The sequence below is a fragment of the Anomalospiza imberbis genome, chromosome 16 (assembly GCF_031753505.1).
Source record: "Anomalospiza imberbis isolate Cuckoo-Finch-1a 21T00152 chromosome 16, ASM3175350v1, whole genome shotgun sequence".
NCBI classification, from domain to species: Eukaryota; Metazoa; Chordata; class Aves; order Passeriformes; family Viduidae; genus Anomalospiza; species Anomalospiza imberbis.
In genome coordinates this window covers 9,545,365-9,560,297 of record NC_089696.1, presented here as the reverse complement: position 1 = coordinate 9,560,297, position 14,933 = coordinate 9,545,365, and the positions used below count along the sequence as shown (strand labels likewise).

Genomic DNA, 14,933 nt, shown 5'->3' with positions numbered 1-14,933 from the left:
TATTGTTTGTCTGTTGCTTCCGGTGTTGGCCTCTCTTGACCTATTCCATGCTGCCTCGGGGGTGGAGGGATGGACACAACACTGCCAGCACATATCCTACTGAAAATGGGACCACACTCCTGTACTCCTTTCCCACTCCCTAATAGTAATTCATACAATACTTAATTTCTGAAAAACATTGAACATGGAGAAGGTTGTCCTTTGGAACATAGAGAAATTGGGAGGAAGGAAAAAAGGCACAGGGAAAGGTGACATCCTTCTCCTTGTAAAGGCTCTCATAGCTTAATGTGGCCAGCAGTTCTTGGGAAGCAGCTTCCTGCTGAGTTGCTGCGAGGTACCAAACCCTTGACCCAGAATGCTGACAGTTTCTCAGCTTTAGTCCAGCTGCTGCTGCTCTGCTGCCTTATGCTGTTCTCTATTCAGCTCGTCCTTCAGGTGCAGTATTAACACTTCATGTTGTGGGAGTTTCTCTAAAACATGTATTGCAGTCTGAAAATTATTTAAAAATGGGAATCTGAATATTTTTCTAAGCAAATAAATAATCCAGTCAAGCTACATGTGTAAGTAGTAATTATATCCATCTGTGCCAATCAGGAAACTGAACTTGGTGCAGCTGGCACCTGCATTATCTTGTCTTGCCATCTTTCCTACAGAGCTCAAATGGAGTTCCCATGAAATTTGTATTTTAGAGAAGTTATGCTACACAGAACAGGCCTGTCTAGGACAGAAATCCAGATGGAAGTGAGTAGTTTCTCCTCGTTGTGGTTTTTGTCAGTGCTGTTCAAAAAAAAGGTGAGAGCAGGGAGAGCAGAAAAGGTGCTCTGCCATGAGGTTACTGTCCTGTCACTGTGTCCCTGCCACCTGCACCCATGTCACCCCCATCTGGAGGCTGGAAAGCAGTAAACCTTGAGAAAGACACAAAGTGGTTCACTACCAGTGTTCCTTACCACTTTAGGGACGGGGGCAAGCCACACTTGCTGGGCAGAAGACATGTAAAAGCAGTTCCAGATTTTTGGTTAAATAGGTGATCTTCAGCGGTTTATTACTGTTGGCTAATTTAGAGCACTTTGATAGAAACAATTTCTATGCTTTAAAAATACCAAAAATATTTCCTCAGAACTTCTTGATTCTTCTGTACTGTACTCCCCCCTTGGCTGCCTGTTCCATTGCTGAGCTCTGGCTGTCCTGCAGCACTTACCTGTGCAGGCTGTGCAGGAAATCCCTCCAGGCTGGGCTCTTCTTAGAGCTTCTCCTGGAGCGTGGCTTTCCCAGAGAGCTTTCCAGCCACAGCCACTGGGTCAGTGCCAGTCAGGGCTGCCTGAACATAAAACACATCCCAATTTTATTGAGGCAGTTAATAAACTACACTAACCTATTAAATAAGGTAAAGTTTTAGCAGTTCAGATATAGCCATTTTCCACCAAAATGTGAAATGCTGCAAGTATGGGGACAATATTCTTAGCCAATCTTATCTGGATTAACTACCTTAATCTTCTTATTTTGGTCAACAACTCAACTCAGCCTTTTCTGAGCATAAGTGGATGAAATCAATAGAATCCCCTTTATCTTCTCATGTGATGGAAGCTGCAGCAGAGAACAGGAGCAGCAGTGACTGTGCTGTGCAGTGCCCACAGCAGACACTCCTGCTGGTACTGCAGGTAAGGCCAGTTCAGGACGAGCCACCAGGGCTGGGTCCCTGTCCCTGCTGCTGGGCAGCCCCAGGGAGCTCAGGGACTGCACTGCACTTTGCTCTCCACCTCTGTCCTTCCTCCCCAAGCCTTCAGGATCTAAAAGGAGCAGGTGCAGCTTCTGTTTCTTCTTGGACAAATACAAGGCAGGGTAGAATTGACCTTTGAGATAACATTTTATTTAAAAATTACACAAAATAGAGGTTTTACATGGTTGCCGTGTGGTAACTACAGCTGGATGCCTTCCAGAGGGTGCTGTCGGTTACTTACCTTGCTCTGTCACATACAGTAATTAACAAAGTCCCTCAAACCAACCCCATACCAGCAGAAGAAATCCAGTAGCTGTTCCCCATGTCTCAGATGTAGGTACTTCTCCAAATAACTCATTTCACAGACAACAGGTGAGAACAATGGTTATGTAGTACAGAACTCACAGACAGTGATTTTGTTCCCCCCTCCCAGGCTTGACATTCCCATGAACATGACTACCTGCTCTCTATGAAGAGGGCTGCAAGGGCTATGACAATGCTCACACTAAAGTATGAGCATCCAGGGATTTAACAAAAACTGGGATGTTTGTAAACAAATTTAATTTATTGGCATTACTTACAAAATAAAGTTTTAGACCATGATTTTCCATCATGTCTCTGTCACTATATGGTTTTATTTTTCATAACGAAACAGAAGGAGAATTGCAATACATTAGAAATCCCAGATGAATCAAGCTGCAGACAGGGTCCCACGGTGCCTTCCCGGCGGCTCCCGCGCCTCGGAGGCCATGCAAACTCTGAGTCTGGGGGTGTCAGTGGCTGCCCGCAATGCCCACGGGCCCCAGGGCAGCTCAGATCCTGCCCTAGCTGCCGAGGCCACGGCGTTGCTCCAGCTGTGCCACCCGCTGCGGGTTCCTCCTGCGTCCCCGAGATCACCCGACACCTCTGCCACCGCCGTCAGGACTGCACCGTCCCCTTAAGATACCACATTCCACCGTAGCTCACGCAGCAGTCCTGGGGAGACAGGGAAAGGCTCTGTTAGGCTGCTCAGGCCTTGGGAGGGGCTGCCATGGTGCTGGAGGCACCATCCCTAGAGGCGTGTAAGGGTGTCTGGTGCTGGGTGATGTCTCCTGGTTACAGTGGTACTGCTGCGTTGATGGTTGGACTGGATGATCTCAAAGGTCTCTTCCAACCTTGAAGATTCTATGATTCCAAAGTCCATAAAGTCTTGGGAATGACTGGCTGGCTCTGGGACAATACACACTATCAGTAACGAGCCCTTCTCCGGTGTAGAGGAGAGGGCATGAACCCAGGGCACAGGGTATCCCCACCCTGAAGGACAGATGGCTTCAATGGAGGGGACACATGACGGGGGGAAGGCTGAGAGCCACAGAGGGACAAATGATGCCAAGGCAGTGAGGAACAGCAGTGGCTCCTGGGGGAGAACCTGGGGCTCATGCAGAAGCCAGCTGAGGGAGGGAAGGATGTGTGAGGGCTGGAGGAGCAGAGCAGTGGAGGGGTAAAGAGGGGCTGAAGCTCAGGGGAAGAGGCTGAGGGGAGCAGCGGGACAGAACAGAAGGGTGAGGACAGTCACAGGATATGAAGCCTGTTAAGAAACCCTTTCTATGATAATGGAAGTGTCAAACCTCAGCCCTGCTGTGACCACACGTGTGCTATGCTTGCAGCACCTCAGCAAAGGAGCGCAGGAATTGGGTTGTCCTGGGGCTCATGTCCTTGTTTCTATTAGCTGAGCACAAAGTCCCTGGAGTTCTGAGCTAACAGCTTCCCTTTCTTTTGCTCCAACCTCCCTCTTAGGTAATTCAACACAGGCTCAAGTACTATTGCAGACCTGAGGCTCTGGAGCTTAAATGTATCTTTGTTTCTGAAGTCTTGGGGCTCATCCATAACAAAAACAAACCCAGAGGTTAGAAAGAGGGTTTGCAGACTGATCTATAAATGCAAAAATACAAACCTTGTCAGTCTGCTCCTCTGTGTATAAAAATGAGCACAGGCAGATGGGGAAATAGGAGTCAACAAAACCAATTTCACTCGAAGTGGAATCCAATCTCTTGTGGCTTAAAGAAGCCAGAAAACCTTCCCATTTCATTAAATGATACTTCTAAATTTTATTTCAGAAACAAAGGTAATTTCCCCTAGTCCTGTGACAAATGTATTCAAGGCAATAAAGCGTGCCACAACACAAGGCTGGTCACCTTCTGACTTACTGATTTACATAAAAACAGTGCCTGATGACTCGGGGGCAAGTATTTTTTTCTAGAAGTAGGTTATCTGTTAAATAGCAACAGCATCACGAAAAACTAATGCCAGTACATTGTCTAGATGTTCCAGGAGAGCTGATACTTGAGCTCATGTAGTCACTGACAAATTCCCCGGCACTGGAAGCCAAAGGAAATATTGTCTAGCAGGCAGAAATGTCTGAGCTTATTTTACAGCTAAGACGACCAGGTTCTTTCAAGCAAGACCAGTTTGCTTATTATCACAGCAACAGATCTGTAGTTCTTCAAAGATGCTATTATTCATTTGGAGATCACAATGTAATAAAGTACTTAAGCACTTGTCTTATTGAAGTGGGTGACAGTGAGCAAAGGCCCAGCCACAATGATTAAAGTATTACATTAGTTGGCAACTTTCTGCTTGGCCATCCTGCATCTCTTTTAAAGTCATGGCCTGTACTTTACACCTTAAACTTCTTGAGCAAGTAAATGGTGCATCTTCAAAGAGAGATGAAAGGATTTAAATAAACATTTACAATGAGATGTGTTAACTACTACTCTGCCTGCTGGTTTTGGCCAGGGTTTTGCTCTGTGCAAAGCTGCACATCGTGCTAGAGAATAAAATCCACTTCCTTCTGAACATGTGGCACTTGTGCTCTTCAGCACTAACCAGCAGTCAGTTGGTAACTAAAAGCACTGGGCAAAGCCCTCCCACCTCCTTAATGTTTAATTCTGCATTATTTAAAAAGAATTCAAGTATCACATTTACTACACTATTCTCTGCTGCTCCAAGATGACAGAGAGATTTGTTGCAATAATACAAAATAACGTGTGAGCCATTGCTCCTTGGAGAGAAAGAAGATAAGAGTGAGACAAGTGCATTTTTAAGAAAACAAGCCAAAACACAGGCTTTGTCCATATTCCAACAACAACTCTTCTATCCTTATAATTTGTCACTTCAAGGTAAAATATAATCCTTTGCTCAAATCAAGCATTAAAACTCATGTATTAATTGGACCAAACCCAAAGTGAACAGAAGCTTACCTTTAACACTCTATCGACCTCCTGCTTGTTGAGATCCTCCCCACACTCCTGACTCAGCTGGTTCTGGATGACATTCCTGCGCACTCGGTAGTTTTTCGAAAAGATTTCAAGCAAAACTTGGCGATGCTTTAACGGAAAATGCATTGTAAGTACACAGAGAACAATTATTCCTGTCTTTCTATCAAAACTGCCCGTGCCTTAGTCTGTACAAAACATTCCCTGAACTACATGAGAGGATTCTTGCTTAATAATCCTGAAACCATCCCATATATTCCTGCTCTCTGGCAGTGCCTTATCCTCCAAGGGCTCTACAGGGGTCCCTCCAGACCCTGTGGCCACAACTGCACCTGTTCTGTGACCTGGGGCTCCCCCAGGGTACAAAAACACACTGAAGAAGGCATTGCAATGTATTCCTCTCAAATGCTTGCATGGAAGTTCACATAACTCCAGGCAAGAGGTTGGCTAGTTCTTGCCTCTTTCCTATAAAAATGTATTCAGTTCATGGAGCTAGGAATTGCACTGCCCATCCACAGGTCGTTAGGCACCTGCCCTTTCACCTCGTTTACTCTGACAGCAGTTAGAACTCGGCACATGCTCACAAATGCTGCAATCATTTCCTACTCCTAGGTATAAACAGATACAACAGATACACCTGGTAATCTCTGGTTAATGTTGTATTACCATCAAAAGGAAAAAAAACCTTGCACTGGATCCTGATCTGAGGCTTGCAATAGAGAATCTTTTCTTCTCACAGGTTCAGAAACAGCCACTGAGATGGTTACTGACATGATTGCCTACATGTGATGAGCTTCCTTTCAACTGGAAACAGATTGGTGTTAAAAACACCAACAGAGAAAGAGGAAAACTATCTGCTGTACCAGTACCAGAAACATGGATGCAAACAATGCCAAACACTCAATAAAAATATAGTGGGGAATGTCACTTATTTTATCTTTACCTGATCATAAGTGTCACCAGCTTCCCAAAGTGCATAGACCTTTAGTTCATCTGGTGAGGCAGCAGTCTGTGGAGGAAACTGAGAACAAGAGGCTGTTAAAAATAACCACCTATTTAATGAGTTCTGCTTAATGATTCCATGATACTGTATCCCTGGACACCCATTACTGAATCAAAACCCTTGCTGCCATGGAATAATAACTGCTGAAAAACCCCAGCTGCTGTCCCACCCCACACTGGAAGGGGTGCCTTGGCTCTGGCAGCCCCGTGCCTGCTCAGCACCTTCTCACAGCCCCACTGACAGAGCAGAAACATGGTCTGTGTCACGCCTGTGACCCAGGGAATGGGATGAGCACCATGGCACCCTGAGGTTGTCTGATGGCTCTGGTCAGGGTGGGACAACCTGCACAGGGCACTGGTGCCACATCTGTCACACACCAACCACAGCTGGGCTTTCAAGGGAACTGCTGGACATACTGGAATCCCATGAACTGGGCATGGGAACAGTTTCCCAGTGGTGGGGAGTTGACCACCGCGTACCAGAACAATCCCAGGGCTTGGACCTTGCTTGTACCCATGGCAAGATACCTGTGGATTTTTCCTATCAGCAGTGGTTGCTTCCAGACTATTCAGAACAGCTGAGAGCACCAAGCACATTGCAGTGTCCTTCTGGTGGTTTTTACCTTTACAGTGTCAGGTTTTACAGATTCAGACTCCATCCTGCAGCTACCTGCTTCACTAATCCCCAGTCAGCATTACTGACAAGCAGGTGCTTCTGCTGTATTGCTGTCTCTGTTTTGGGGCAGACTACAGGACTCCGAAGACTGAACACTGAGGGACAGTGAACCAGACATTTGCTCATTTCAGGCTCCAGAAGTGACAGTGGTTTTGCGTGTTTTGTTTTTCCCCCATGTGCCAAGCTAGAGAAACACATTCAGTTTTTGAGGCAGAAGTTTCACACCCCTGCAGACAGGAAGAAGCACAACTGCCTCTCCCCCTAAAAAAATAAAATATCCCATTTGCCTTAACATTTCCCCTTGGAGCAGTGACTAATGAGCACTGCTGGAATATGCCTTCACTCCTGACATGTCTCTTCCTGTCTGTCACTAACAATTTATTCCTTGCTAACTGCCCAGATGACCTAAATCAATCATCTATGAAAAGCTAACAAGCCAGTCCCAATTGTTCCAGCATCCCTCAATCCTGGCTGCTGGTATAAACCAAACCTTTCTTCCCAGCCTCCCTCACCAGCCAAAAGATTTGTGCATTGCAGAGTGAAAAGATCAGCATTTCCTTTCATGCTCTGCCTCTGATCTTATTGCAAAGGGGAAGGGTTTTGTCCAGTGGGAGCTGCCTAGTGAGATTAGCAGCTTTGACTTTCAGGTTAGTCCAAATGACTGGGATATAACAAGGTTTTACACTTGGTTTTGAGCCAGGATTCAGGTTGACTAGGCTCACAGCACCTGACATAATTCTCCTCCCATAAGGACACTTGCTTTTGAGGAATAATCTCTCTTGTAGGTTTTCAGCAGAGATAAAATCAAATACTCCAGCTTCCCTCCACACAACAGCTGCAGCAGGAATGGCAAAGAGCAGCAGGGCACTGGGTGCACCCAGGCACAACCTGCTGGGCTCAACAATTGAGCCAGCACAGCCCAGGGTGCAAACTCCTCCTGCCTCAGCCACAGCGCTGAAACACAGCTGTGTTTATCCAGCCATTCTGTGCGGAAACGGCTTCCAAACAAACACAATACTTGGGAAGAAAAATGCACAGAATCTCCTCATCCCAGCCAGCCCTCCTTGCAAACTGCTGCAAGCCAACAGCTCCCTGCTTGCTTGCTCCTGTCACACAGCCTGGTCATGGGAGTGGGAAATGCCATCAGGGATTCTTCAGAACACAGCACAAACAGCTTCACTGCCTTGCCATCTGCTGTCCCTTTGCTGGTTTATGTCACCTTGATCTCCCCAGCCTCGCCTTGATACAATTCTCTGCTACCTTAAAATCCTTTCTAGAATATTTGCCCTGTGCTCTTTCCTGCCCTAAGCTCCTGGAGCAAGTGCAGGGCTCCTAGGAGATGAACTCCATGCTGCCCCAGGTCCCAGGGCTGCCACGTTCAAATGGAACCTCTCAGGGAGGAGCCCTGGCCTCTTGGAAGTGTCTCACTCCAGCACTGAGCCACTGCCAGGCAGCCTCACGTTATTGCTACACCAGAGGGAAGGGGCTGAGAGTGCCAGAAAAAAACTTATCAGCTGGAGAAATCCTAAAGGAAAACTGCTGATCTCACCTCTCAGGGAGCCTGGCATTGGCACCAGCCTGCAGGGCTCTCGGAGTGCAGGGCTGCACTCCCCTCCTGGCAGCCCAGCCAGGCAGCACGCACACAGCAGTTACATCATTTCCTGAGGCCTCAAAAATATCCTCAAGTTTTGGGCAGAACCTTGCCACTCCAGGGGCCACGGGAAGGGAGCCATGGCAGGAGCCAGCCACCCTCCAGTCTGCAGGAAATGGGTGTAGATCCTCAGGAGCCAGAGTCCTGCACAGACACGTCCCATGGGATGGGAGAGTGGCTCAGCTCAGGGCACAGGCACCAAATCCTGCCTGCCCAGGGCTCCTCTCCTCTCCTCTGTCTGTCCCCTCTCCTCACCCTCTCCCATGGCAGCACCAGCTCAGGATTTGCTCTTTCCTGACCTGTGCTTTTCCCCCACACTTGATGAGGGACAGCAAGCACAGCAGCCTGCAGGCATCCCCACAGCCTCAGCTGCAGCTGGAGTGGTCTCTCCTGGCTCCCCACAAATCCTGTTTATCTCACACCCCGGGTGCTGTTGGTCAGCTCTGTAATAGATCCTGCATTCCCCTGGTAAGGTTTCAATTGCCATTTTCAGCCACATGTTTTCTCTAATAGGTAAGCAGTCAAGCCAAGAGTGTCTTCACCTACCAAAGAACATAATTTTAATTACCTCAGATCATTGATTTTTATCACCAAAGCACTTCATATTACAGAAAACTAATGAGTAACTATGAAACCCCATGCTGAACAACCCTCCAGGCTTCCCCTGAGCTCAGGCGCCCTTGTTGGGTTCTGACAAAATTGTCCAGGGGAACAATCAGGAAACACCCAAGTGTCTGAGCCCATGCAAAAGAGTAAAGCCAGCCCCAGCACCTTTGCCATCTGCACAGAGCATCAGGGGAGGCTCAGGGGCAGTGATTTACATTGCTGACAGCAGTACAGGCTCATACACAAGAGCTCAAGTCTTGCAGTGAATTCTGAGTCAGCAGAACTAAAATTTGAAACAGTCTCCTCAAGAGACATTCCAGGGACCACTTCTGCACCTCTTCAGGTCTCCTGTGACAGGGTTTTCCACACAGAAGGAAGTTCCTGGCCACCTCTCTTAAGCAGGATTTTATTTTGCTTTTTGAAAAGATAAACGATCTCTTTTTCACTTCTTGTGTGGATTTTCAAAATCCCCAAATTTCCAAAGCAAACAAGCCCCAGTCCCAAGCAACAGAGCAAGAATGACCTCAGCTGTTTACCATCAGCATGGCAGAGGCACACATTACACCAGGTGCAGGGGAGAGCCTGGCCAGCACTGAGACAGTTCCAGGCAAGCACCACCCCAGGACTTGGAAACTGCCAGGAGAGGAAGCAGAAAGCACAATTGGTGCTCTCCCTAGTGACATTTCCAGGCTGTTACTTGGTTCCCAGGTGCCACAACATGTACTTTGCACACGACTGAACACGTTCCTGCTGCCCCCCAGCAGCTCCCATGCTCCAGGCTCTCCCAGCCCTCCTGCTTCCTGCTCTTTTGAGCGGTTCACATGTTCCTTCTCCTCTCTCCCCAAAGGCAGCTGCTCCCAAGCTCCTTCTGGTTGTAACCCAATCAGTAGTGCCAGATGTCTTGTAAAATTAATTTCCTTTTAGGCTCTTTCCCATGATGCCAGATTCCCTTTGCTCTCCTAAGCAATCCACTGTCTCCCAGCCCTGCTCTGTCTCACGCAATCACACCGGTCCTTTCCATACAGACAAAGAAACAGACAACACCTCTGCACAACCCAGGAGGAAACAGAGAGGCCAAGGAAACCTGCTGCAGATGGGCTTTGTCACTTCCCAGAGGCTCTGCTGGGTGTGCCCTGCTGCTCCCAGGCAGTCAATGTCACCTTTCCTCTCCCAGCTGGGTCCCTGTACCCAAGGGAAGGAGCTTGTGCAATTCCAGGAGAGCTGATGGGAATCTGGGACTGCCTTATCCTGTTAACAGGAGCAAGCTGGGACAGCAAATCACTGTGGCACAACACCTTGGATGTGGAAATGGAGCCCCAAGGACAACAGGGCAGAGTGCAGAGCCTGCCAGAAGCAGGACCCCAGACAGAATTCCAGCAGCTTCAACACATCCAATATCGGGACAGGTACTCTGAGCACATCTGTCCTTCTGGTCCAGCAGCACAGGACACAAATATTTCACATCTCAGATGTTTAACTCTCCCCCCCACCCCCACCCCTCCCCCAAAGCACACCAAGGGAAAAACATACTTACAGGCACCAAAATCTGTTTGCAGCCAGTGTCCAATACCATGTCCTGTAACATTTTGTCTGAAATGCCACTGAACAAGGTATGTCCTGGAGGCAGACTGGCTAAGTGGAGGTTAAATAACCGTTTAAGCTCACTCAGGGTGAGTACAAATTGTTTCTTAAATGTGGACGACACAAAGGCCTTCAGTTCCTGGGCGACCCTGTCGATGCAGCCCCCGGGCAGGTGGCCATTCACAGGGTCTGTGGAGCCCTGGGCCGGGTGCAGGCCATTGACCAGGCCGTTGTTCAGGCTCTCGTGGGCTGAGGTATCCATGGGCTCCTCCACACTCACAGGCTCCTCTTTAATGCGGATATTGGGAACATCCATCTTGGCCGAGCTGTCCTTTGATTTCATCTCTGCCTTCTGCTTCTGGAACTCCTTCTCCAGCTGCCCATAGTTCTGCTTGACTTTTGCTTTAGCCATGTTGACCCTTTGCTCCCCAGAAACCAGCAACGGATGAGCTGGTGAGAAACAAAAGGCACCATAAATCTCAGCAGGGCTCATAGTGAAATAGAACCAGGAAACATAATATGCTTATGAAATCTAAGGCATAAACCCAGTCTGTTGATTAGATTTTACATTGGAGGGTTTTGCTGGTTTTTTGAGGGCAGTGTGCATTTATTTTTCTAAAGCCAAGTGCTTGGGGAAGGGTGTTCCAGTCAAGGAATTCGAAGCAAAGTGTGTTTGTTCAATCACCAGGACCTTTTCCACATTTCAGGAAACCAGGACACAGACTGCTTACACATCTCTGCTTGTGACCCAAATACATCTTTGTCCAACAACTCTTCTTTTTGTCTTTTAGACTCACTAGTGGCTGGTGGGCCTGGTGCAGCCCCTGCCAGAGGCAGCACCAGGATGTCACCAGGTACAGGGTGGAGTGTGGAAGGCTTAACAGTGAACCTGAACAGCCCTGCAGCATGAGGTGCACAGCACAAGAGGCTGAGACCCTCTGCTTAGTGTTATTGCCCAGTAATGGGGAGAAAGGGACAGGAAGGAGTTCTTTCCCTTGGAATCCTGCACTTCTTCCCCTCTCCACAACCAGCCACCCAAAGGTGAAAGGGAGGGCATGTTGGCAGCAGAGGAATCCAGTCCTTGCCAAAGCAAGGAGTGCTTGAGGCAAAGGCATGCCCGGCACACATGCTGTTACCTTCTCTGCTGCTAGGCTCACTAATCCTCTCCAAGTAACCCAACACCTAATCCTTCTGAGCAGATCAGACACAGGGTATTGAAATGGATTCATATACTCCTTTGTCAGTTCTGCTTACACTCCTCAATTGCTCCAGTGTCTGGCACTGAGCCAAATGTCCAGTTAAAACTCTGGAATCTCAAGTTTTCACAATCTTTTAGGATTTTGGAGCAGGTACTTCAATACTCTCACCGCCAGCCATAGTAGAGAAGGATGTCAAAACCAGACAGCTTCACATCTCCTTACAGCCTCCTGCCATTACATTCTCCAGTAATTCCTTGGCCCTCAAGCATACCAGAGAGCCTAGTGCAAATGAGAGAAATAAAAACTCACCTCATTCACATTAAGTTGCATTAACATTGAGAGGTGAGAATTATCTGTGCACTGGCTCTGTATGTCCTCCCTTCAGGAACTGGTTACACCCCACAAACTGCCTTAAATGAGCAAATGGGTAAGAGAACCAGCTGATTTTACAGTGTCAAACAGCGAGTCCCCAGGGCCACAGACTGCTCCTGGCTCTGCTACAGGGATGCCACAGGAGCTGGTGTCACCCCAACTTCAGTGACATTAGTACAGACCAAGATCTGTCTTAAATATTCCAGAGGAAATAGTAAGAAAGAAAATACATTAAACAAAACCAGTCTCCACCACATTCAAAACCAGAGATGAACTCCAAAACATCACTCAGGAATATGGATGGGCAGATGAATACATGCAAGTGCTTCAACATGATCCAAGCACAATTCCATTTACCTGACTGTGCCTCTTGTTTCTTTGGTGTCAATTGCTCCTTTAAGAGATTATAGACCTTTTCTAATCTGAAAAACAAAGACACAATATTCCAGAACAGTTTCAGTTGTTATGTCTGCATGCAGCCATGCCAGCTTTAGCCATTAGCTAGAACATTCCATCTCTCCAGGGAGCCAAGAACCAGGAATGACTTGAGTGATGCAGTAACACCTCCCACCACACCACTGCCTGGGCACTGCGAGGGAGAAACTTGGAGGAAATGCAGATCAGATTATCTATAAGTGTCTACAGAACCTTTGTACTAAAACAGTTCTTTGTTTTTAGCTTATTCCCCAAAATACATTAAACCATTTACTTGGCCTGAATGCCCATCCACAGCATCTGTTGCCTCTGAACTATATCTGGATGCTTCTTAACAAAATCTTCATCGTAAGGGAGCATGAACTCCCAGCCTTTGTTTATTCTTGCCACAGACATGTGCTCTAGGAAGTCTTTCACATCTTCTGGGCAAAGCTAAAAGAAAAAGAAAAAGCATAAATAACATGGAAGTCAGTTTACACAGGACAGATGCAGCAGTGAGCATTGAGCACAAGACAGGAGAGCTGGGCAGATTTGGGGTGTATGGAGCACCTCTGTGGGCACACACCCAGCTAAGTCAGAGATACTCATCCTGCTCTGCAGCACAACACTTTCACACACTGTTAAAAGCCCAGGACTTCAGAGAGCCGTGGTGATTAATCACCCCAGAGTCAAATAGCTCATGGCATGTTTTGCAAAGAACAGGGAGTTTCCAAACTGAGATGAAAAGGCTCTATGGAGAAGAGAAGCATATTCTACAATGTTAATCTTATTTTAGAGCTGCAGGCCAGACATGCTGCACCTACACATGCCCAGCTTTTATGCAGCACTGGTTCTTACATTCCAAAAATAGATGGTCTGTGCATAAACTGGCTCGTGTTTTATCATTTTAGTGCATTTAAAGAATTTGGGGTTTGTCCTTTTGACTTAATGTTTCTCATTCATTTGCCACTTTTAACAGAATGTTCAGGTGGCTGAGTTGCTTTAAAGATTTTACTCAATATTGTAGCTGGCAAATGCCAACAGAAGAGCTGTTCTCAAGACACCCAAAGCAGAGCAGCTACTGTGGGCTGTGTAAGCACCTTCAGTCAGCTCAATTCAAACTGTGCCCAGCTTCCCACTGAAACACAGGAGAGGACGTGATGCATTCCAGTGGCTCAGCTACAAGGCCAGTCTCGGAGCTGGGGAAACTTGTGGGAGCTGCTCAGAATGTTTTTCTCTAGAAAGAGTATTATCTATACCTGTTCCAAATGGAGAGCAAAGCAGGCACTGTGAGGGGAAAGATGTGCAGCAGCATCCACTATCTACACCCACACAATGCCAAGCAACATTTGGCCAACTTATCAACAGCTTTGGATTTAGGAAGGAAAGGAATCCACTCACTTTTGTAACTGCGGCTACTTCCTTTCTCACAACCCAGCGGTCCTGTGTGAACTTCCACATCTAGGAAGGGAACAAAAGAGGAAAATCTAATAATTGCATGTAGCAGTAGCTTTACTGAAGTTGTAGCAATGATCCTGTTCGATATTACCACAAAAATAGAACCCCCATTCCTTCAAGAATGTAGAAGTGATTCTCAGCTAGCTAGAGGAAAAACATCTCCTGGCTCCTTCTGTCCTCAAACAGCCATGAACACAGGGCCAAAAGCTTTGAGAGTCCATGGTGTGCCTTGGCAAACCTATGACTACAAAAGCTATGAGGAATCTCTTGAGCTCAAACTCCATTTAGTTTCAAAACAAAACAAAAAACAAAAAAAAACCAACATAAAAACCCAAAAAAAACCCAACAAACCACTGTCACTTCTCCCATACCTCATCAACAGCCTAGAAACACTCTGCATGCACTCTTACATAGGGACCTGTGGAGGCTGACAACTGCTGCCTTTCAGCAGCACAGAGCCCTACAAAGTGCCTGTTCCCTTCTTCCACCCCCACCACAGTCACTTGCAGTGATGCCAAGATGTTCTGTCACTCACACACTTGTCCCCAGGTAGGGGACAGCCAGGTGCTCTGCACAGCAGCTCCTGAGGTCCAAATCCTGAGAGGCAGCTGCTGAGGGCAGGCTGACAGGACTTAGGCAGAACACAACATGACCTTTCATTGCTTCCTGTCTCCATTTAAACAAGCTACAGCCTCTTTGGCTCTGATGTTGTTAAGAACCCAAAATCTCATTACTGACAATTTCTTCCTGGCTTACAACGTCATCCATGCCTCCTTCTCTCCCATTCAGCTTCTCTCTGCCCACAAACAAACAAACCCAATCCACTCACTTTAGGGCACAGGGCATTTCTGTTTTAAAGCACAGGAAGTCCATAAGTGTTTTTTGAACTTATTAATTACTTTACACAAATATATCCAGGGAAATAAAGTTCACTTTTTAAGCTAGAACACATCTTCTCCACAGATGCCATATACCATTACATACTATTTCTGAGTCTTAAAAC

General features: G+C 47.1%; 1 protein-coding gene across 6 annotated transcripts in view; it reads right to left on the bottom strand.

Moving 5' to 3' along the window:
• Nucleotides 1-2,261: 2,261 nt before the first annotated feature.
• Nucleotides 2,262-14,933, bottom strand: part of POLR3E (RNA polymerase III subunit E) — a 28,801-nt gene continuing 16,129 nt past the window's right edge. For 5 of the 6 annotated variants that reach the window (XM_068206953.1, XM_068206951.1, XM_068206955.1 and 2 more), the window contains exons 15-21: nucleotides 13,874-13,933; nucleotides 12,768-12,925; nucleotides 12,416-12,480; nucleotides 10,441-10,937; nucleotides 5,915-5,992; nucleotides 4,957-5,082; nucleotides 2,262-2,692 (exon numbers count right to left, since the gene is read on the bottom strand). In XM_068206953.1, the coding sequence (XP_068063054.1) occupies nucleotides 2,636-2,692; nucleotides 4,957-5,082; nucleotides 5,915-5,992; nucleotides 10,441-10,937; nucleotides 12,416-12,480; nucleotides 12,768-12,925; nucleotides 13,874-13,933 (1,041 nt within the window). In that variant the 3' untranslated portion in view covers nucleotides 2,262-2,635. Of the gene's footprint in view, nucleotides 2,693-4,956; nucleotides 5,083-5,914; nucleotides 6,007-10,440; nucleotides 10,938-12,415; nucleotides 12,481-12,767; nucleotides 12,926-13,873; nucleotides 13,934-14,933 lie in introns of all 6 variants that reach the window. The other variant, XR_011004586.1, reaches the window with a different exon arrangement.